The sequence below is a fragment of the Myotis daubentonii genome, chromosome 3 (assembly GCF_963259705.1).
Source record: "Myotis daubentonii chromosome 3, mMyoDau2.1, whole genome shotgun sequence".
NCBI classification, from domain to species: domain Eukaryota; kingdom Metazoa; phylum Chordata; class Mammalia; order Chiroptera; family Vespertilionidae; genus Myotis; species Myotis daubentonii.
Genome location: NC_081842.1, coordinates 43,746,668 through 43,771,988, shown reverse-complemented (window position 1 = coordinate 43,771,988; position 25,321 = coordinate 43,746,668). Strand labels below are relative to the sequence as shown.

Here is a 25,321-nt window from a genome sequence, read left to right as displayed (position 1 = left end):
GGGAAGCCACTATGGGAAACAGTATAGAGAGTCTTCAAAAAATTAAAAATGAGACTACAATATAATCCAGCAATTCAATCTCTGGGTATTTATCTGAAGAAAACAAAACCACCAATTTGAAGATATATGTACCACATGTCCATTGCAGCATAATTTACTATAGCCAAGATATGGAAGCAACCCTATGTGCCCATTTATAGATAAACAGATAAAGAAGATGTGATGTATATATATACAATGGAATATTATTCAGCCATAAGTAATGAAATCTTACGATTTGCAACAACACAGATGGACCCAGAGCATATTATGCCAAGTGAAATAGGTCTGACAGAGAAAGACAAATACTGCCTAATTTCACTTATATGTGGAATCTATTAAACAAAACAAATGAAAAACACAGAAACAAAGTCATAGATACAGAGAACAAACTGATGGTTGCCAAAGAGAAGAGATTTGAGGAATGGAGGGAACAGGCAAAATAGGTAAAGGGGATTAAGAGGTACACATTTCTAGTTATAAAATAAATAAGTCAGGAGGATATAATATACAGCATAGGGAATATAGTCAATAATACTGTAATTTTGTGACAGATAATAACCAGATTATTGTGGTGATCATTCTGTAATGTAAAAAATATTGAATCACTATGTTGTACACCTGCAACTAAAACAACATTGTATGTCAACTATAATTAAATTAAAATAAGTTACAAAAACAAATCCTCAGAGCCTACCTACAAGAAGCTCAAATCCAGGCAGAAAAATATACATGTAAATAATTACCATACAGTGTTCCAAGTACAGCATAAAATGTTCTATGACCACAGAGAAGGGGCAACTAATCAAACTGGAAGTGTGGGAGAGCATTCTAAGAGTTTCTCATGGATGATATACGAGTTACACATTGGAAAATTGTTAGGAATTTGCCAGGCAGAGAGAAAAGGAAGAAAAAGGCAAGATGGGATAATAGAAAACTCATGCAAAGAACATAAGCCATAAAGATGACACATATAGTTCAGTGAATTCCAATAATTTAATATGGTTGAGAAGTTCATAATACAGTGGGGGAGGGCAGTAGGAAAGGGGAGAGTTATAGTGTAGTAGGCAGGGGCCAGAAAACAAAGAAGGATCTTGGATGTAATATTAAACAGTTTAGATAGGTATGGCAGAAACTAGTACTTGTGCTCCAACATCTGTTCTCTCCTTCTGAGAAACAGAACTCCTTACTTTTAGCTAAACACATAGTCACCCACAATACAGTGTACAGAGTCATATATCTAAGTTCTGATCAATATGATATAAGCAGAATTGTAGTACTACACAACTTCTGAGAAATTTCTTAAAGAGAGGGAACACTTCTTCATCCCATTCTGCATTCAGGCTAACTAGAATGCAGAGGTGATGGCTGGAGCTTGAGAAGTCATTTTAGACCAAAAGCTAGAAACCATATACTAAAAATAACAGCAGTAAGAAAGAGGCAATCTTCATCCCTGATAAGTTTATAAAGCTAATCTAATAGATCAGGTTGTCTACCTCTAGACTTATATAAAAAAATAAATTCCCTTCAAAATTAAATTGTTATTTGAATTTTCTCTCATAGCAGAACTTAATTACAACTGATCCAATGGAGTCATAGAAGAATATTAGGTAGAGGAAAGGCAAGATCACAAACCAGAGGAAGACAAAACTTGTTATAGAGACCATTTCGGGAAGTATGTTAGAAATCCAGGTAAAGATTCTCCAAACTAGCCACCTGGATCAAAGTTTGGGAATTTAGCAATCTTAATTTCATATTCATCACTGCCTATCTTACAAGATCAATAAACAGCTCAAATGACATAACATATATAAATGTGCTTTGGAAACTATAAAGGACTATTACAAATGTAATGCTTTAATGCTATGACAACTAGAGAATATTTCCATATTGTTTTCTTGTGCAAAATAATCTACAAGTCACTACGAGGAATAAAGTTTCATTTCATGGCCAAATGAACAGGACACAAATTCTAGGCTTTCAATTACACGAAGAAACTGGCCTGGTTAAAGCTGCACAGATTCATTTATTAGCAACAGCATTGATCTCAAAATGGCTTTGGACTTAATCTAGTTCGATTTAGACAGGGTGACCATCTCTGTGTGACTCAAATAATGCATTCTTAAGTGTTACCTATCATCCCAGTACCATGGTAAAACTATGGCACTATCTTAGCAACACAGTGATGTCGGTATGAAACAAAGGGTGATTCTTCACATTATTTACTTTTTCAAAGTACTCTGAAGTCAGTCTCTAGTATTGCATACAATCATAGTAACATAGCAATTATCACAATATGCATTTTTCTAGAGTAGTACCTGGTATCCTAGTATACAGACTAAAGTTGATATACATTAAATATTTTGAATGATTAGTATTTTGTTCAGTTTTTGAAGACAAGAACATCATAATAAAATTTTAAAATGATTGCAGCATATTGCTTCCTTAAACAAGATTATTTTAGAACTTGCTATAGAACAATTCAATTTTCTTAATAAAAACATCAATACAAAGGCATGTATTCTTTGAATACTTACTTTCAACAATATATCCACAATACGCTGTTGATATTCTACAGCTTGCTTGTCATTTTTAAAATCTTCAAAAGTCTAAAAGGGAGGCATTTTTAAAAAGAATTAATTTGCAAATTTTAGAAGGCAACAGGATATTATTAATAGTCAGGAACATTTTCAAATAAGATAACCATTCCTCATCAACTTTTTGCTTATATACTTTTAATAATAAAGTTTTTTTAGTTAGTTAAGTAAAAAGATATAGCATTTAATATAGTATGGTATTCTGAGACTTTAAAATAGACAATAAAATATAAATATATAGTGATCATCATACAACCAAAAAGTGATTTGAGAAAGAAAGGCGAAGTTTAAAAGCAATGATAAAGAAAGAACCCTAATGGCAAGAGGCTACTTATGAGCAAGGGTTTGAGAAAGATGAAATACATGTTATATGCTCAGTCATCATTCCACTTATGCTATTTGGAAATACAGTTTATCAATTGCCAAGAAAAATAACTGTCATGACAAATAAGAAAAAATGATAGATATCTATAAAAATTATTATGGCAAAACTGATGCAATGTTATAATACTCAAGCCTATGTACAAGGAATAGGTATTTTATTTTCAAAACACTGCCAAGTATAGCACTTTTTATGGCCCTGCTCACGTGGAGTCAAATGTATTTTAAGTAGAACATGTATCAAAGTAAATGACAGTACCTAATTCTGGAAAATATCTGATACCTAGAGGACGCATATATGAAGGAATTGAAATTGTATTCATATAAAAACGGGTAAATAAAGTTATTTATTGAATAATAAGAATGATGAAAGACTTGCAGATCTTCCCTATGGTTTTCACTCAGCACATTTGGCTCTTGAAATGTTTAAAATCACATAGCAATAATTTATTGCTTATTTTCCTGAAATAAGAAAATAGACTCCATATTGTGCCAATAGATTTAAAAAAATTCACAGCCATGAACTTTCATGATTACATCATAGTTACATTCAAACCACATACTTGCTGTTCTTCAAATGGGCCCTGAACTTCCCCAACTTCCCCAAAGCACCTGTGCTCATGCAGGTCTCTTATTAGCATGCCTTTCCTTCTTTCCTCCTATCTGACCACACAGGAAGCACTTTATACAAATTACTGCTGATTTGTCTAGTTAATTACACAAAAAAATAAATCTTTTTGGAAAATATTTTAACTTAGCTAGATCACTTTGCTGTCACTTAGTTGAGAAATGCTAAAACTATCAAGTTATCAAGGAGACTGTAAAAACTCTTATTCTGGAAAGATTGAACCAAAAATATTATGATGTTTAAGTGGGTTAAATATGATCCTACCTAAAGAGAGAAAGATGGAGTAGAAAGTCTCTCAGTTCTATCTTCAGGTTTATGAGAATAACAAACATGCACACACTCACACACACAGCCTGCCAAAGTGCAGGCACAAACATAAGTTATTATCTCCTATTACAAGTACTAGTCAACTAAAATACAAAACCATGGAGAATTAATATACATATTATAAAAGTAATCAGTAAAGCAAGTAAAAAAATAATTTCATTATCTATTTTCCTTTTGGCAGGATGTATTCACTGCTTTGAAACAGATATTGAAAGTTTACTTCTGTAAACCTAATTAAGTGGATATGCATAATGACATTTAAAAATTTTTTTATTATACGTTTTTATTAATTTGAGAGAGGAAGGGAGAGGGAGAAAGGGAGAAAAAGGGAGAGGGAGAAAGATAAACATTGATGTGAGAGAGAAACATCGATCGGTTGCCTCATGTATGCACCCCAGCCGGGACTGAACCCACAACCTGGGCATATGCCCTGACCGGGAATTGAACCAGTGACCGTTTGGTGCAGGGGACAACATTCAACCTGAGCCACATGGGCCAGGGCATAATGACATATTTTGATTGTAGTTAACAGATGCCACTAAAATGGCATATCATTGTTAAAACATTATCATTCCACAAAGATGCTTCTAACTATACAATACTTGTTGGAAGACTAATATGCAAGGATGTCCTAATGGAGTTTATGAATCACACAGGTATACCTAAAACTCAAGTCCAAAGTCATCTGTACATTTGGTCATAAAAACTTCTTTCTGTAGTTTCTTAAAAATTATTATAGGGTTTTTATAAGATAACAACAAGTGGCTAAATCCTAACCAAGGGGTAAACAAACATTCTCTGTAAAGGCCAGAAAGAAAATACTATAGGCTTTTTGGGCTACATGCAATCTCTGTGACATATTCTTCTTCTGTTTTTATTTATTTATTTTTAAATATACAAACTTTTATTCAAAGGTAATTCCAGAAAGTCATGTTTTAGTCATTTTTAAAGTGAGATAAATTGAAGATCTCAGAAAAATTGTATCTGATCTTCTTCTGTTTTTATAACCCTTAAAATGTAAAGAATTCTTAGCTCACACAGACCAGAGGCCAAATGAAGCTGAATTTGATCTACATACTGAAGTGTGTGGACCGTTGTCCTAATATCTTCAGACACCCTCCAGCAAGATCCCTTCTATGATGATTAAAAACAAAACAAAACAATCAATCACCAACAACTTAGGCAAATGGGAAAACTAAAAGTGCAACAAATACCACAAAGTTCAACTTACAGAAAATTAACTCAGGAAAATAAGCATCCCAAATTAGCAAAGTTGGCTCCAAAGCCCTAACACCAAAAAGAAGTCAGGATAAAATTGGGTAGAAGAAAGGAGAGTGTGAAAAGATTTCAGTGGTGGCAGAACAACTATAATAGCAAAGAGAACCCACCCTGGGTGAGGAAATCCTGACATCAGGTCAGAGACCTGTGGGTCAGACCACAGCTAATAGGAAGGTCAAAGGAAGGGGACTGGCAAGTGTGGGCCAGAGGGAGGTACCTTGAAAGACGGAGATATTCCTTGGAGGTTTATGATAAAGAAGGAAGTGGCTCAAGATAAAGTACCTACTAAAACAAAATAATGTTAATATTGAGAAGATGACAGACCACCCTCAAAAGATACTATTTAAGAAATTACACTAAATTGTAACAAATGAAGAAGGCACGTGAACTAGGAAAACCAGCCGGTAATTTCCCCCCACCCTCCAACAAGGTCATCTATTATTGCCAGTACAGAAAAACCTAACACAAAAAATGAGAATAAAAGCAGCAACTGAAGGCACTCTAGAATAAAACAAAATAAGAAGTAGCCATAAAATAGAATTAAACTATAACATCCCAATATATATTACATATGTTTAAACATACAATTGCAGATCTGAAAGAACATCACAAACTGGAAACTTCAAAATTCAAAAAAGAAATGAACAAAAGAGTATGAAAATATGAAATAGAAGCTAATGAAAATCAGAAAAAAACTGAAATAAATGTCAAATTCATCTCAGAAATGAAGACAACTACAAGCCACCTAAGAGAGAAGAGATATGACCAAAAGCACAGTAAGAGGAGAGAAGATAAATGAAAAGAAACAAAACAATAAAATTTAAACAAAGAAGGAAATAAAAGAAATCAGAGAAAGATGATAAATATAAAAGAAAGAATATACAATCTAAATAATAAAAGCCTAAGCGACTGTTAAGGCAGAACAACCAGATAGACTGGTCACTATGATGCACACTGACTTCTAGAAGGCAGACGCTCAATGCAGGAGCTGCCCCTTGGTGGTCAGTGCGCTCCCATAGGGGGAGCGCCACTCAGCCAGAAGCCAGGCTCACAGCTGGTGAGTGCAGCAGCGGTGGTGGGAGCCTGTCCCACCTCCATGGCAGCGCTAAGGAGCAGTAAGCCAAGCAGTAAGGAGCAGCAAGCAGGCAGGCGGTAAGGAGCAAGGTGTCCCAAACGGCAAGAGGTATGTCCAACTGCTGCCTTAAGCCTGATCCCCATGTGGAGCAGGCCTAAGCCAGCAGGTGGACATCCCCCAAGGGCTCCTGGACTGCGAGAGGGCACAGGCCGGGCTGAGGAACCCCTCCCCAGTGCACATATTTCGTGCACCGGGCCTCTAGTATACAAATAATTAGAGTTTCTGAAGATAAAATAAAAAACAATCAAGCAGAAAAAGTATTTAATCTATAATTCAAGAAAAACATTCATGAAATAAAAAGACTCAAATTCACATATTAAAAGGACCCACAATATATAAATAGGAGTGTGCAAAAGTAGGTTAATAATAATAATATAAAATAATAATTAATAAATAATATAAGATAAACTGTTTTGTATATCCACAACTGCAAACCTATTTTTCCCAACCCTGTATGATAAAACTGAACCAGAACAGTCAATTCTAAGTGATATCTTAGAGTAAAACTATTAGTTTTTAAATATATGAAAAAAAGTATTCTGGTTCTCTAAAAAAAAGACTTAAGCCCCTGCGAAAGTTAAGAAAAATCAGGTTGACGTCAGTTATCTTGACAGCAGTGCACAAAGATCAGAGGAAGGCAATTTTTAACTTATCAAAATTTTTAAATTATACAATAATAGAGAAATCATTACATTGAGTCCTCGTCGCTCTGAAAACTACAAAATATTGCTGACAAAAATTAAAGACCTAAATAAATGGAACAATAAATCTTTTCACAGGTCAGGAAATTCAATATTGCTACGATGTCAATTCTCCTCAAATTGACTAAACATTGAACAGAATTCTAATCAAAATCCCAGCAGGCTTTTGAAAGAAATTAACAAGATAATTCTAAAAATTCATATTGAGAAGCAAAAGACAAAGCAATTTTGAAAAAGAACAAAAACATTGGAGCTCTAACACAATGTGATTTCCATACTTATTATAAAGCTACAGTAATTAAGACAGTGTGGTATTGGAATAAAGAGAGACAAACAGATCAATGGCATAGAGTAGAATTCAGAAGTAGACCCCACACATACACATGACAAATATTTGATAAAGTACAAAGACAATTCAGTAGAGAAAGAATAGTTTTTTCATCAAATAGTGCCCTAAGAGTTCTATATCCATATGCAAAAAAAAACAACACCCAAAACTTGCATTTAAACTTTGAACCACATGCAAAAATTTCTTCGAAATGGATCACAGATCTAAATGTAAAACCTAAAATCATAACAATTCTAGAAGAAAACATAAGAGAAAATCTTTGCAACCTTGAGTTAGGCAAATTTTTCTTTGACATGACTCCAAAAGTATGATTATAAAACAAAACTGATTTATTAGACTTGATAAAAATGTAAAACTTCATTTATTCAAAAGACATTGTAGATGGGCCATACCAAGTGTTGGTGAGACAGTGAGAGTACTGATACTCTCATATACTACTGGTAGGAATGTAAAATGGTACAACTGATTCAAGAAACGGTCAGTTTCTTATGAAGTAAAATAATACACTTAACAAATGACCCAGCAATTCCATTCTTTGATATTTACTTACAAGAAGTAAAAAGATATGTCCACACAAAGGCCTATATGTAAAGGTTCATAATAGTTTTATTTATATTAGCCTGAAAACAAACCCAAGGACCATCTACTGGTGAAGGATCAACAAACTATATATCCATATAGAAAATTACACAGCCATAAAAAAGGAAAAACTTATTAATACAAGCAACAACATGAATAAATCTCAAAAGCATTATTTTAAGTGAAGGAAGCCAGATAAAAAAACTACACAGTGTATGATCCCATTTAAATAGCATTCTAGAAAAGGCAAAACTACAGTGTCAAAAGCAGATTAGTTGTTGCCAGGGACTGAGTCTGAGTCTGGGAATGACTATAAAACTGCCCAAGGGGGTGATGAAAATGTTCTATATCTAGATTAATAGTAGTGGTTACAAGACTGCATACCTTTGTCAAGCTCTTCTCTTAGTAAATGGGTGAATTATAATTTATATAAATTATACCTCAAAAAAGCTAAATTTAAAAACTTTACTTGAAAAAAATATTCCTAAATAAAAAATAAAAAAAAAAACTGGGAAAATGTCGTTTAAAAATCTGTCACCTAAATTCTTTTGTGTCTCTCTGAAAATGTTCTTTGTATTAAGTTATATTTACTGAATTAGAAAGGTCATATGATTAATCAATTATGGTAGACATAACAGGACTTTGTACCCTAAGCCTTATCAATTTCTCCAGCTTTAGTGCTTGGGGATGCAGCCAACACTGGATGTATGCATGGAAGGAAACGTCCACTTGTCTTTTAGGCACTTCACATTCATTACGTTCAAAAGAGAACTAATTATCTAAATTTCCTCCCACCCCATCTCCTGAGAATCCTGTTTCCCCTCTGGTTCCCTATTGAATCAACAAATAACCCACTACACATTCACTTCACCCAGTCAGAAACCTTGGAATCTTTGATGATTCCCCATTTGTCTTACCTTTCACATCCAAGAGTATATAAGCCCTAAATTTTAGGTCAATTTGTCTTCTAAAATATCTTCCAAATCCTTTCATGTCTTAGCGTCCTCACTGTCACTGCCTGAATTCAAGCCACCATTATCTTCTTTCTTTATTACTATAAAAATTTTCTAACAGATCTTCTTGCCTCCAATCTTATCTTATTTCAGCCCATTTTTCATACAATGGACAAAGGGAATTTCTCTAAACTACAAATCATGATATTCCTCTACCTAAAAGGCTTCAGTGGCTCTATCAACTGCTCTGTACAAAGTCCAAACTTCTTACCATGGATTACAATACTGTCTCTATCCACCTCTCTGGATTGGTCTCTCTCTGAAGACTTCCTTACACTCAAAGATGCAGCCATATTCATTTTTTTTTTTTCACTTCTTTGAAACATATTGTTCTCTCTTGTTTCCAGGCCTTTTCATATATTCTATCCTTCTGCCAACAATATTGCCCCTAACCTTAATCGGACTAGCTTCATCCTTGAGACTCAACATGGACATTATTTTACCCAAGAAACTCCCTAAACCTCCATTAGATTTCCCTCCTAAGTGTTCCCACAGCATCTTCTCCAGTGGCATGTATTACACTGTGCTATAATTACTTATATACAAGTCTGGATCCCCTTCCTCCACAGGGCATGGTTTATACCCTGTCAGTCAAGGGTGTACCCCTAGATAGTATCATATATGTGATACACTAGGCACTCAAATATTTATCAAGCAAATGGGACTGTATTACAGCCTTACTATCAGTCCTAATATCGTAATTCAGACATTAGCATAATTCCAAATGACCTTCAGTGCTACCACAATCCCTAAAAAATAAAAATTGGGTAAAATTCTTTGCTGTTCTCTACCGTTCTTTCTGAAGCCCCTACCCCACACTTCTGTTTGTTTTTTCCTACATGCCAAACACCAAGTTCCCCTATGTTTTCTGGATGTCTAAGGTCTCCTAAACCAACTAGGTCTGCCTTCCAGTTCTAAGTTTCTTTTCCCTTCTTTCTGTGCAGTTAAAATTACTACTTCTGAAAACAGATTTTCAAATTAAACTAATTCAAAGTAAGTATAATTGGAATGTAGATCTTCTCATGGGCACTTATTTTTTGTATTTAAGTTTGTTATATTATTCAACTTATAAAAATACTTTATATTCATTAGAGAAATTTGCCCCATCTCACAGAGGTAATTACTATTAAGATTTAGATGTATTACAATGGAATACTACACTGCTGTAAAAAAGAAGGAATTCTTTCCATTTGCAACAGCATGGATGGACCTGGAGAGCATTATGCTAAGCTAAATAAGCCAGTCAGAGAAAGATAAATATCACATGATCTCACTCATTTGTGGAATATAATGAACAACATAAACTGATGAACAAAAATAGAACCAGAGACATAGAAACATCAAGCAGACTGTCCAACCTATGAGGGAAGGAGTGGGATAAGGGGGTAAGAGATCAACCAAAGGACTTGTATGCATGCATATAAGAATAACCAATGGACACAACATGATTGGGGGGCGGGGCGGGGGGGTGTGAGGGCACATGCTGGGGGGTGGGGGCAGCCAGGGAGAGGTCAATGGGGGAAAAGGGAGACTTATGTAATACTTTAATCAATAAAGAATTTAAATTAAAAACAAAGATTTAGATGTATTATATTTCCAAATATTGTACATATACAATATTTTTGTCTTCCTCCCTATCTTTCTTCAGATATTGTGCACATGCAATATTTAGGTTTTATACATTTGCGAGCCTGGTGCTTCACTAAACATTATAATATAAGCACTGTCTGTGTTATCAAAGACTTTTAAAAAACAACTTATAATACTATTTTGGGGGAAGATATATGTTTTATATAATTACTGGGGTCCCTCGGCCTGGCCTGCGGGGATTGGGCTGAAACCGGCTGATATACCCTGAGGGGTCCCAGATTGCGAGAGGGCGGTCTCGGGTGACGCACCCCAGAATTGGGCTCCCTCCTCTCTGGTTCCGGGTGCATCAACCGAGAACCAGCTGCCAAGTCACCGCAGCTCAGCAGTTCCTGCATTGAGCGTCTGCCCGCTGGTGGTCAGTGCACGTCATAGCTATCGGTTGGAGTGTCTGCCCCCTTGGTGGTCATTGCCCATCATAGCTGGCTGCTAGCAGGTCGGCCAATCGGCTGGTTGCTTAGGCTTTCATATATATAGATTCTGCTGGGGGCATTTTCACAGAAACCTGGTTCACCCAAATACATGTTTAATTAAACATGTATAAGGATTTTTTTTTCAGCAGGAAATATCTGTGTTCTATTTCTTTGTTTCTTTTTTAAAATATATTTTATTGATTTTTTTTTTACAGAGAGGAAGGAAGAGGGATAGAGAGCCAGAAACATCAATGACAGAAAAACATCGATCAGCTGCCTCCTGCACACCTCCTACTGAGGATGTGCCCACCACCAAGGTACATGCCCTTGACCAGAATCGAACCTGGGACCTTTCAGTCCGCAGGCCAACGCTCCCTCCACTGACCCAAACCGGTTAGGGCTCCGTGTTCTATTTCAACGATCATCACCCCCACATGTCCTTTAGATCCTTCTTCCATGTTTAGTATGCAACTAATATAACTTATGAAATAAAAAATGTACCACATTTAACCCTGCTTTTTTTAAATTTTGATAAGAATGTGTTAAAAATAGGAGAGAGAGAAGGCGGAAGAGGAAAGGAAGGAAAGAAGAGGGAGAAGAAAGGAAGGGAGATAAAGAATTAGAAATATTGGATGACATAACAAAATTTAACACCTGAAACCTTGACTTACTGCCAGGGCATAAAAATAGTACCTGCATAAGGATCATTATCTGTCTTTCTATTTAAAAAATGTTAACACCTGGCTTTTAAAACACCTTAAAATCATATTATCTTACCAGTGCCAATACATTTAGAAATTCTCTTGTGTCAAAATGAAGCAAAGTCCGAACATAGGGATAGATTTCTTCCTCAGGGGAAGCTTCTGCTGAATGCAGGCGAATTAGAAATTCAAAAACCTGCCAAGTCGGAGGGGAAAAGTTGATTATTTTCTCACCTTGCAAAGTATCTTGCTGAAGCATTATTCCCATTTGGATAAACTGAAGGCAGGTTGAATTTACTTTAAAGTGCCACTATGTTATAACTTCTATAGCTATAATTATTGGTTTCAGTAATAGTGAGTAGGCTCTCCTATTACAGCTAATATATTGCTCCTGCCCCAGGTGTAACACTCAATACAATTGTCTTAACGCACCTTAACAAGAGGTGTAGGTGATAAAAATGCTGTGAAAAAGAGCACCAACCTGGTTTTTAACCAAAGGAACAAGATCTTCAGGGATGTCACCAAGGGGATAGGCACGACCTGCTAGACAACAGCTAGAAGAAAAGAACGAGAACAGATGTGGTGACTTGTAATGGGCTGACTTCCAGGTAACACTGTTTCTCAAAACCAAGATACTAGTTTGATTTTAAGTAGGCTCAGCTTTAGTCAGTTAGGTCCAGTTCAAACCCAGGTCTAGTTCAAACCCAGATCAAGATGGTAGCCAGTTCAGAAAATGTGGGGGACAGGGATGGTGGTGAAGTAAGACATCTGTGACTAAATCACATTTCTTCTTATTTTCCTAAGAAAAACCCAAGCTTCTCTAAAGAGGTGAGAAGGAAAAGAGACTGTCTAAAAGTCACATACTGAGCACCTACAAAAAAACCTCATGGTGCCATTAAACTACGATTTCCCTGTTAGAAGCCTGATTTTCTCAGAGGCGTTTAAACCAGTAGCTCTAAGAATGGTGATTAAAGATGGGGAATGAGCTAGGCTAAGACATGTCTGGAAAATGTCTACAATTAGACAAGCCTTCAGGGAGAGTTAGAATCTCATGAGAAATTGAGTATACAGTTTTACCTCCAAATCAGACTTCCCTATGGCTAATGGCTTGGCTTGTAGGCTGAAATATAAAATGTCTTCGAATATGCCCTCATTTTTTTCTGGATTGTTTTTTGGTATGTGAGGGGGTTTGAGGGAGGGGTGTGAATTTTAAACCTCTTTAAACTAGTCATCAACTTTGAGTGTTAGATTAGAGACAGCTGGATACCAGCATATTCTAAGAAGTTTAAAGTATGAAAAAGGTTTCAAATTTAACTCTGACACTGGATAGGAGCTACAGTGATGCTCTGGCAGGTTCTGCCACCTCCCTGCCTGCCTGCCACCTGGCACCAAGTTATCCACCTAAAAATTCCATCAGGACACAATTCTGAGCCTACATAGTCTATTGCAAAGAACTCTGTTCCAGCAGCAGTTTTACCTCTGTCACTAACTTTTTCATGATTTAAATCTCTTGCCCTGACATATAATATAGACAATACATATCCCAGAAAGGTGTAGGTAGTAAAAGTAAAGTACTCTACATCATGGTTTCTTAACCTCAACCCTATTGATATTTTGAGAGAGATAACTTTTTGTTGTAGGGACTACCCTATACATTGTAGAATACTTAGGAGCTTCCCTGGCTTCTACCCACTAAATGCCAGTAGCATCTCTCCCCCAGTCTCAGTTGTGACAAACAAAAATGTCTCTAGACATTGCCAAATGACGTGTGGTGGGGGCAGGGTGCATGAGGGGACAAACTCAATCATGGTTGAGAAGCAGTGCTATACATGAAAGAGCAATGAAAAATGAAAAGCACTACATAGATAAGAGATGACAGTACCTTTAAGAATATAGGGGGAAATTATAGGATCATAATAGATAAAAAAATTAAAAAATCTCTTACCTAATATATACAAGAAGCTTGTTGCCCATAACAACTTGTTCATCTAAAACAGAACATTTATCATCAGCAATTCTCTCTCAAAACCTTTTCAGCAATATAATCGTTATGTGGAAACAAAAAAATAAAACCTGGCATTTAAGGTAAAGTAAGTATATCCGCAAGTAACAGAAAACTGAGATAAGACCACTTTATTATTTTTAAAATTCCCATTAGAATCTTTTCACAGACACAAAATCAATGAGTCATTCAAGGGTGCATATAGAAGAAATGGACTGAGGGTAGAGATCTATGTATTGTTGGCTTTACCAATAGCTTTGGACCAGGGGAAGGTGTAGAGCAGGCAATGAGTTGAATTATAGGTCATGACCAATTAATATTAAGGCATCTTAACATCTTCTCATTTGTAATGGGACTCTTACCACCTATGGTGCTCTAGGGCTGAGAAGGCCACAGCTCACAAATGTTTGAGATACTGACTAAATGATCTTTAGGACCCTTTGTATTCTAAGTTAGGTCTAAAGTGTAAGAGTCTGTCATCTGGTAATATACACCTATTTCTTGATTAAAAGAAATTGGAAATATAATTAGACCAACTTTTACGCCAAGGAGTCATGGGCAACAGAATAAAGAGCACCAGCACTGAGTGAAGTGATCAGTAACTCTTGTGGTGTGCAGATAATAGGAATTTGTGGTTGGTAATAAATGACGAGCTGAAGTTTCTATTTTTGATATATGAATACTAGACAGAATACAAGTGTATATCTCTTATTTAATCAGTAATCCTTTAAAAATACTCCAAATCTATGTTAAGTGCAAATAAACTTGAATTCCTCAAAATTAAATGAATTATTTTATCCTGCTTCAATTCAAATTTAATTTAACTTAAATTAATAAACTTTATTTTTAAAGAAGTTTTAATTGGGTTTACAGCAAAATTGAGAGAAAGGTATAGAGATTCCCATATACCCTTATCCATATCCCCATACCACACAATCACCCTCACTATCAACATCCCACACCAGAGTGCTATGTTTCTTATAATCAATTAACCTACATTGATGCATCATTATCATCTAAAGTCCATATTTTACAGAAAGGTTCACTCTTGTGGTGCACATTCTATAGGCTTTGACAAATATATAATGACATGTATCCACCAATATAGTGTCAGACAGAATAGTTTCATTGCCCTAAAAATCCCAAGGTCTACCTACTCATCTCTCCCTCCCTCCCCACTAACCTCTAGCTAACACTGATCCTTTTATTGTCTCCATAATTTTGCCTTTCCACAATGTCACATAACTGGAATCCTACAGTAGGTAACCTTTTCAGATTGGCTTCTTTCACTTAGTAATATGCATATGTTTCCTCCATGTTTTTTCATGGCTTGATAGCTCATTTCTTTTTAATACTGAATAATATTCCATTGTCTGGATATACCACAGTTTATTCATCCACTCATCTACTAAAAAACATCTTGATTGCTTGCAAATTTTGGTAATTAGGAAGAAAGCTGCTATACACATCTGTATGCAGTTTTTGTGCAGACATAAGTTTTCTACTCCTTTGGGTAAATACCAAAGAGAGCAACTGCTAGATCATATGGTAAGAATATGTTTACTTTTGTAAGAAATCACCAAAATGTTTTCCACAGTAGTGGTACCATTTTCCAAATTAAAACCAAAACAAAATAAATAAAGACTCAAATAAATGAGAGAGGAAAGAAAAATAAAGAACATCAATAAAATCATAATTGGTTTTTTAAAAAACTAACAAAATTGACAAACCTTTAGCTAGACAGACCAAGAAAAGGAGAGAAGACTCAAATTACAAAAATCATTAATAAGAGATATCACTGCTGACCTTCCAGAAATAAATGACAAGAGAATACCCTAGACCTGTGGCCGGCAAACCGTGGCTCGCGAGCCACATGCAGCTCTTTGGCCCCTTGAGTGTGGCTCTTCCACAAAATACCACATGCGGGTGCGCACGTACAGTGCAATTGAAACTTCGTGGCCCATGCGCAGAAGTCGGTATTTTGTGGAAGAGCCGGTATTTTGTGGAAGAGCCACACTCAAGGGGCCAAAGAGCTGCATGTGGCTCGGGAGCCGCGGTTTGCCTTGTCGCAGTTTGCCGACCACTGCCCTAGAGAATATACACCAATAAATTTGATAACACATATAATATGAACAAATTCCAAGTACACAAACTTCCAAACTGAAGCAATAGATAATCTACATAGACTTAACATGCAGAGACTAAATTAGTAATTTTAATACTTCCCAAAAAGAATATCCCTGGTCCACATGGCTTTATTAATGAACTCTATCAAACACTGAAAGAGCACCAATCCTTCAGAAACTCTTAAAATCACACACCAAAAAACAGGAGGGCACTTCCCAATTCATTCTATGAGGCAAGTATAACAAAATATCAAATATACTTTATACCAAGACTAGCAAAAAATATGAGAAGAAAATAAACTACAGAATAATATCCTTTATGAATATAGACATAAAAATACTCAAAAGATAACACTAGCAAACTCAATCCAGCAACGTGTAAAAAAAAGTATACATCAGGAACAAGTGGGATTATCCCAAGAATGTAAGATTTGTTTAACACATAAAAATCAATGAATCTTATAGACCATATCAACAAAGGACAAAACCCACAAGATTACCTTAATAGATGCAGGGAAAACCTTTGATCAAATTCAACTCTTTCATGTTAAAGACACTCAACAAACTAGGAACAGAAGGAAACATCCTCAAGCTGATAAGGCCATCTCCAAAAAACCCACAGTCAACATCCCATTTAATGGCGAAAGACCAAATTCTTTCCCCCTTAGGTTAGGAAAAAGATAAGAATAGTCATTCTTGCTATTTCTGTCAAACACTATACTGGAAATTCTAGGGAAGCCAATTAGGGAAGAAAAAAATAAATAAAAGAAGTGCATATGAGAAAGGAAGAAGTAAAACTACCTCTACAGCTGACATGATCTTATATATTTAGAAAATTCTAAAAACTCCATTAAAAATTAGAATAAATGAATTCAGCAAGAATGCAGGAGATAAGATCAATATACAAAAAATCAATTTCATTTCTATACACTAGCAATGAACATTCCAAAACTGCAGTTGCCCAAGAAAATGAACACATATGCCCACACAAAAATTTATTTACAGGTAGGGATCAGCGATAGGGGATAGGGCAACATACCGGATACCACATAGTGATGAAGCCGTTCTATATCTTGACTTTATGTGAATATCTGGTTGTGATACGGTGCTTTAGTTTTGCAAAATGTTATCATTGGGGAAATGGTAATGAGTACACAGGATCTCTTGTCTCATTTCTTACAACTGCATGTGAATCTCTAATTTCCTTACAATAAAAAGTTTAATTAAAAACAAAATTCATCACAAATGTTGTAGCATTACTTATAATAGCTCCAAACTGGAAGCAACTCAAATGCCCATCAACTGGTAAATGAATAAACAAATATGGTATATCCAATTCATGAAATACCATTCAGCAGTAAAAGGGAATGAAATATTCATACATGCAATAACATGGGTGAATCTCCAAACATTATGCTAAATGAAAGAAATACAACATCAAAAATAACATACTATAGGATCTATTTACATGAAATGTGTGATAGAAAGTAAATCGGTGATTGTCTAGGTTGGACTGCTGGCAAAGGATATAGCACAAAAGGGCAGGAGGAAACTTTTTAGTGTGAAGAAACTATATATAGTTCTCACTACAAATTTCATTATGGTGGCAGTTACATGATTATGTACAATTACCAAAATTCATGCTGTACACATAAAATTGGTGAATTTTATGATATTTAAATAATATCTTAAAATACAAGAAAAGGAAAAAAAAAGAAGGCTTAGAAAATACCTGTTAGTGTCTTTCCTGCATTCAGAGGAGGAGCAATGACTTTGAAAAGTTTCTGCATAAAAATGAAAACAGGAAAACAATCACCATCATTTTTCAAGAAGAGTATTTTTTAAAAGATAATCACAAATCTTATGCTATTAATCATCTTTCTCTGCCTGAATTAGACAGTCATATACTATTGAAATTAACTATAAAAACTTTTAATGTGGACATGAACTGTTTTAGAAGGATCACTGGGAAACAGTCATTGTCATATTCCTCACTGAAAGAAACCATTTAATAAACATCAGTTTGATGAAGGTCTTTGTTGAGATTATAATTTCTTATATAAGATATCCTTAGCTTTCTTAAAAAAACAGTAAGCAAGTGAAGGGATTAATAACACACCAAAATGGTAATGAAGATTACTTTAAACTGAAATCATCTGAACGATCAGCAGCCACAGACAGAAACATTACCTAAATTCAAACAGAGCCTCTGAAAATACAAGATTAATGGCAAAACTAACTGGCCTTCCTGGAAGAGAGTTTTCTCTTTGGGAGAAGACTGATCCTTAGCACTGGAAAATGCAAATGCAGTTCTATATTAACACCAAAAAGCCCAATAAAACCATCCATACTTCTCCATTAAGCCCTAAATCTCTCCCCACAGAACATTTTGTTAAACTGGTATATAAACTTTTACTACTGGCTATTCAGTGAGTTACTCATCACTGGAAGCTGCCAGTACACAAGTGAATAAATCTTGTCTTTTCTCCTATTAATCTGACTATTATCAGTAAATTCACAGCTTTCCCCCACCAATGGGACCTAAGTTGATAGAGGAGGTTTTCCTCTCAATACAAGGCACTACTTTTACTCCAGAAGCAACCACAACTAGAACTAAAAAAAGATTTGAGACTATAGTAGCCATCTCAAATTTGATGACTGTCCTTCATTCTACAAAATTTCAAAAGACACGACAACTCCCTTTAATTTAGACCTTTGTAAGTACTAAAATAACTAAACTCTAAAGACTGAAAAGAGATTTTCTTATTGGCAGAGAATCATAAAAGAAGTAATAAAATGCATCTAACCTCCCACTGCTAAAATCTCTAAATGACTATTTAATAACAAGTACCAAGCTCCTGGTGATAGTCATTAAACTTGAAAACTACTCTTAACACACAAAAAAGGCAACCTCAGTGTGCCATGTGAGATACACAGGTATAAATGCAAACCAGATTTTGAATAAAAAACCCACATAAAACAGAAACTTCAAAAGCAACAATAACAAAAAACCACCAATCATTTTTTTCAACATAGAACGCATCAAATTAGAATCTGCTTTAAGGACTTATTTTGAAAGTAGTAACTGCATTAATCCTTCCTAATTGTGGTTTAGTAATGGGACAGAGAACAGTTCTGCAGGCAGGGAGGCTCTGGACCTCACTGAGTAGGCAGCTGATGGCTCTTTCTCTGGGTGAGGAAGCAGCTGATAGGTGTTAAGAATAAAAAATACTTATCTGACACACAATCAGGGTCAAAAGCAGAAGAAGAGAGCTGTGGCTCTCATTTGGAAAACTGACCAAGAAAAGAGGTGCATCCAAAACTGAAGAAGTTATGAATGAGAGGGATACCCAGCAAGCTAAATGCATTTAAAGAAGACTAAATTATCATGGAATTACTGCTGACTTAATAATACTGAAGAAAGTTTTGCATGGCCATTAAGTATGAAAAAAAGTTGACTGGATGCCTTCAGCAGATGCCTGGCTCTTCTGAGCCAGGCGATTAGGCACTGTAATAAAGCAATGGGCCGGCAGGACACATTGCATTATCCACAATTCTGTCTTCAAATATAAAGCAAATAACAAGGAGGATATGGGTGTGTGTGTTTTTCTTTTTAAAATGCTCTTCAGATGCTCTTTTCTGTCGGTAAGGAGAATAAGAAATTATACTTACATAATGAATGCTACAAAATTCTGAACTTGGAAAAGCAACAAACCAGCAATTAACACATAATTACCTCTCAACATTTTCAGGACCTTCCCCAGCAGACTATATCTACAAATAATATTACTCAATAGTACATTTATTATATACAATAACAATAATATATTTCTTATATCTTTTGGAAAAGCTATTATAATATCAAAAGATTCTTCAGAAAAAAACTTAAAGTCTAACAGGCATGCATTACTTTTTATTTTCTACTACAGGCCTGGTGCACAAATTCATGCACCAGTGGGTTCCCTCAGCCTGGCCTGTGGGATCGGGCCGAAACCAGCTCTCTGACATCCCCCGAGGGGTCCTGGATTGCGCAAGAGTGCAGGCTAGGCTGAGGGACCCTACTGGTGCACGATCAGGGCCAGAGAGGGACACAGGAGGTTGGCCAGCTGGGTAAGGGACCACAGGAGGGCTCCAGGGTATGTCCATCCCATCTCGCTCAGTCCCTAAAGGCCGGACCCCAGTAGCAAGCTAATCTACCAGTTGGAGTATCTGCCCCCTGGTGGTCAGTGCACATCATAGTGACTGGTTGACTGTCTGCCCCCTGGTGGTCAGTGCATGTCATAGCAACTGGTTTGTTCCGCTGTTCGGTCAATTTGCATATTGGCCTTTTATTATATAGGATTATTCCCTGATATTTAAATACTTATGCAGATATAAAAAAGCAATGGAAGAAAATGTGAAATTAAAGGGTACTTAACAAATTCGCAAATGGCTACAAGCCTAATCTAAAGGAAATTTTAAAAATTATTCTATGAAAACTATTCAAAGAAAATATAAAATAGGGAAAAAAACACTAAAAGACAATATTAAATATGTGTTCAAGATAGGAAGTATCTTACCTCCATTGGACTAATAAACTCATTCATGCCTCTGTTGTAAACATAGATCATGGCATCATATAGATGATTTTCCCAACACATGAGAACTACCTGTAAAAAGGAAAAGTTGCTTGGTCGATACAATTGAATAAGTCTAACCAATTATTACCCTTAAACCTCTAAGAATGGAGAAGATCTTGAATTCTCCTCCCTAATTTTTCTTATTCCTTCTCTGCAAAAAAATTGAAACTGAAGTACTCAAACACAGGCCCTGATAAGAGCTGTTGTAGGTTCAATACTACTATTAGAAGTATAAGAACTACTTCTAAACATCTTCCAATACCTAATTTTATTTTGTCTCTATTCTCACCTTTTCCATATTCATTTTAGCTTTGGTCAATAGGTCTACAAATATTTGCTGAACAACTACAAGCAGGTCCTCTTCTAGGCACTAGGGATAAAGTGATGGACCTAGTCCCCACCCTTACAGATCTTCCAATCATCTTAGACACTAACTAAAAGAAGGGAGGGGCACCAAATGGTATGTGAGCTATGACTTAGGGAAGATACTTAAGTAGACAAATAATTCATATCACTATTACACAACTGTGATAAGTGCAATAAAGGAACCTGGTTTGGTCTGGAGTATTCAGGAAGTCATCCCTAAAGGAGCAACATTTAAGGTAGGACAAAAAGGATGCATGTATGTGAGCCAAAGGCACAGGTGGAAACTGGGAACTCTGCAGGCAGAAATAGTAAGGAATTTGAAATGTTTAAGAATGGAGAGAAATCAATTTGAGAAAATGTTTAGGAAGAGGAATAAAGATGACTGAAGTATAGAGTACTCTGTATTCTGTTCCTATGAGAGTTGTACTATCCTACTGAGTGATGAGAATAGGGCTGGAGTAGAAGAGTAGAGGTCGGCAAAAGAGAATGAATGATAAGGGATAGCAGAGAGGTAAGAGTAAAAATCAAAGTGAGGTGTAATGGGAGAGCCTTTCTAGACAAAGGCAGGTTCTCTTCCCTGACTACCCTCCTCTCAGCCAGTACCATGATCTTTACTGATGACTAGCACATTTACAGGTTCAGTCCTAATCCAACTTCTGAACCATATATCTCATCACTTACTTGCTATTTTCACCTGAATATCTAGTAGCTATCTCAAAATAAAATGGCAAAACAGAATTCCTGATTTTTGTCTCCCAACCCTAGACCTACACCAATCTTCCAAACTTCTTAAATAAATCACTACTGTTTCTCAAAACAAAAAACTAGACATCATCCTTAAATTTCCCCCTCCACCAACCACCACCCAATTCATCAGCAAAACAGTTCTACCTCCAAAACATATCCAAAACCAGGCCCTCTCTCTCCATCTCACTGCTACCATCTTTGGCCAGGACCACCTCCTGGACCAGCTCCTAACTAGTCTCCTTGCTTCTTCTGTCCTTAGCCCTCACCCCTTCTTCTGTTACTCCTAAAGCAAACCAGAGAATCTTGCTTAAAACTTTTACCTTGCCCTGAAAGGTCTACCTCTCTCTTTCAAAGAGTCTCCAACTCTGTTTGTCTTTTATCTGTTACTTTAACCCCTAAGGCACACATAAAAATATTTTTTTCATGAGCTGTTGCTTTTACCTATTGCAATCTTCTTCTCCAAGATCTTTACATTAGTGATTCCTTCTTGTCCTTCGGAACCACTCAAGGTTGCTTCCTCAGAAAGACTTTCTATAATTAGCCAATCTAAAGTAGACTATTCTCTCCCTACCAGATTGCCTGTTTGACTTTTAATATAACACTTGATTTTGGATATTTCTAATTTGTTTACTTATCTGCTAATTGTCTAACTTTTTGCTAAAATGTAAGCCTTAACAGAGGGCAAGTCTTGTCCACTAGGGTCCATAAAACATCCTTAGAACCTCAGATTCAATAAATACTCCTTGAATTAATGAACAAAATGCTGTTCATCTGAAAGAGTAAATAAAATATGAAAAATATCAGTTGATATGGTGGACATGGAAGTCATTGCTAACTGTGGTGAAAGCAAAGTTAAAGAGTTATTAGAATATAAAAAAATGGAAATAGCAATTTAGACAATGCTTTCAAGAAATCAGTGACTGGGAAGAATGAGATGGGGTAACCTCAGGGAAGAAGGAAAGCAGGACTGATACGGAGAAAAAGGAAACTGAAGGAGACATTTTTTGATTGTTTTAATGTGAAAAAGATTAAATTTATTTACATAGTATTGGGGAAAAGCTTAAATGTTAGAAAGAGAAATTTCTCCTATATTGTGATAGGTAAATAAAGCAGGGCTGATAACATGCTCTCAAACCACCAAACCAATTATCAGACTGTGAATACTATGCCAAATTACCCATATAATACAAAGGCATATATAACGGAGGATTTGGTTTTACTTTACTCTTTACTCACAGCCATTCATAAAGAGCTTCCAGGAAGGAAACAATAACCATTTCTCTAAAGCCTTCATTTCTATGTAATTTTGCACATTAAAAGAAAACTTTTGGCCTATCTAAGATCTTTGTAAGTTACCCATATTTTAGTTTAACAGGGCTTAGTGGCTTAGCAACTTTGTGCCTTTGCAGAAGCAGCATGTTCATTATTAGGACTAATGTGGAAATAAAGAGGTAAATTGTGAAACATCTTAGGCCAGAATATATACTGCTCCTCAATTAAGGGCTGAAAACTTGTTATAGAAACCTCAGATATACTGGAAACATATTATCAAACAACAAGATAGCTGATCATTCTGAGATGTCCTGTACTTTGCTTCTTATACTATTTCAAAACTCAATACATGATAATTATCAACTCTGGACTTAGAAACTATCTTTTATTTTTAAAAAATAGCACCATACTCTTAAAGTAAAAATATTTTATTATTCATGTGAAAGTACTCAGTTGAAATACACTTGCAGGATGAAAACTGTAGTCGTTAACAAACAGATAAAGAAGGACCAGTCAATAAAGACAGTCCTAAGAAACATACTGACAAATAGAAGTTTATAAGACATCATAGCAAGAGTGCTCAGTAAGTAACCGGGGTTGACAGATGGCAGAGTGAGGTCCAGTCAGTCAGGTAAACACAGGGTTGGGCAAAAGTAAGCTTATAGTTATTTGTATGGAAAATAATACAATGATTAATAAATAATAGTACAAGAATAAACTATTTCACATATAACTGTAAACCTACATTTGCCCCACCCTGTATAATCAATAAAGGAATGATGTTTAATCTGTAAGTTAGTAGACTGTCTATAAACTCACCTGCTGAATATCTAAGCTGGTGATATCCATATGTACAATGAGAGCTTCCACATTTTCCATTAACTTTTTATCTTGGAAATGAACAAGCAAGTCTTTCATTACCTGGGGTGTGATCCCCACCAATTTATCACTTAAAATATATGGCTCAAGGCACTCCAAAAACACTCCTTTGGCCACTGAATTCTCACTTAATTTGTCATACATCTGGCTAAATAAAAGATCTCTATAAGAGAAAGAAAAAGACATACAAACTTTTAGGAACATTCCAAACATCCATTAAATCCAGTCTGCTAAATATATCCTCTTTTTTATATTTCAACTAACAAGTTTATTAAAAACAGTAACAATATTTGCATGGGTCTTTATATTATGAAAATCTTAATGTGTGTGTGTGTATACATATATACAATCTTAATTCTCCCAATACTTCTTTTACAAATAAGAAAAGGTGAGTAAGTTACATTATTTGCTGAAAGGCACATAGCTGACAGGTGATAGAGTCAGAATGGGAACTCAGCCTTCTCGCCTAAATCCTGTCTGAGTCTATTATGGCACAGTGCTTCGGAAAGACAACAACACATGGGAGCAGACAGTGTAGTGAACATGATGAAATAGGATAAAGTCAAAAAGGACTATTCACAAGTTATCTCTTCCTCTTCTATGGTATCTAAATATTCCTAGCTGATCTTCAGAGGCAACTTGCTTCTTTATCTAGTTCTTAACATTGGCTTCCCAAAGGAGTTAGGCAGTGATTATAGATAGTAGAAGTAGAAAATGTACAATACTTTAAAAATATGTTTGGAAATAATTTTATTGCAGAAACAAGTTTTTGAAATTAATCTAAATGCCACTATACTCAGTAATTATATTTTATCCACTCATTCATATTTCTTCTACAAATAGTCCATTAATACTTTTAGTTATTCCCTTCATAGGTATAATTCTAAATTCTATTTTATTTTTTTAAAAAATTGTTTTCAGATAACATTATATAAGCATTATTCTAAGTTGCTACCTACTTTTAAAATGACCATCCTAACTCACAATGGTTCAATGTGCTAAAACAGCAGAATTTCCTTAACTATCCCTGTATTGATGGCTTTATCACTTATTTCCAGTATTTTAATATTATGAGAGATGCCACAATGAACATCTACATATATAGACTTTACCATCTGAGGAGCTTAATGACCTAGGCCTAGTTATACTACTTTTAGAATTCTATCTCTAGTTAAAAGATATGAAAAAAAATTGTGTGGCACTTGAAATGTATTACTAAATTATCTTGAAAAAGCACCACAGTACCAGTTTACACTGCTACCAGCAATGTATAATAATACCAGTTTCACTAGACAACTGTTCCCCCCCCCACAGATAATTTAATAAGTATAAATTGAACATCACTGTTTTCAACTCTCTGATGAATGACAAAATTAAATGTTTTCCAAGTTTTCATTTATGCATTGTATTGCCTTGAATCATTCACTAATTCATTCATTCCTTTTTTAAAAAAAATATTTTATTGATTTTATAGAGGAAAGGAGGGAGAGAGAGATAGAAACATCAATGATGAGAGAGACTC

The 25,321-nt window shown here is 35.4% G+C and overlaps 1 protein-coding gene across 7 annotated transcripts in view; it reads right to left on the bottom strand.

The window, feature by feature from the left end:
* Nucleotides 1–25,321, bottom strand: part of VPS8 (VPS8 subunit of CORVET complex) — a 268,045-nt gene that overhangs the window by 125,970 nt on the left and 116,754 nt on the right. For all 7 annotated transcript variants that reach the window (XM_059687232.1, XM_059687237.1, XM_059687235.1 and 4 more), the window contains 7 exons: nucleotides 23,740–23,962; nucleotides 20,476–20,565; nucleotides 17,649–17,700; nucleotides 13,734–13,776; nucleotides 12,270–12,342; nucleotides 11,865–11,984; nucleotides 2,577–2,648 (listed from right to left, as the gene is read on the bottom strand). In XM_059687232.1, coding sequence (XP_059543215.1) covers nucleotides 2,577–2,648; nucleotides 11,865–11,984; nucleotides 12,270–12,342; nucleotides 13,734–13,776; nucleotides 17,649–17,700; nucleotides 20,476–20,565; nucleotides 23,740–23,962 — 673 coding nt within the window. The remainder of the gene's footprint in view (nucleotides 1–2,576; nucleotides 2,649–11,864; nucleotides 11,985–12,269; nucleotides 12,343–13,733; nucleotides 13,777–17,648; nucleotides 17,701–20,475; nucleotides 20,566–23,739; nucleotides 23,963–25,321) is intronic.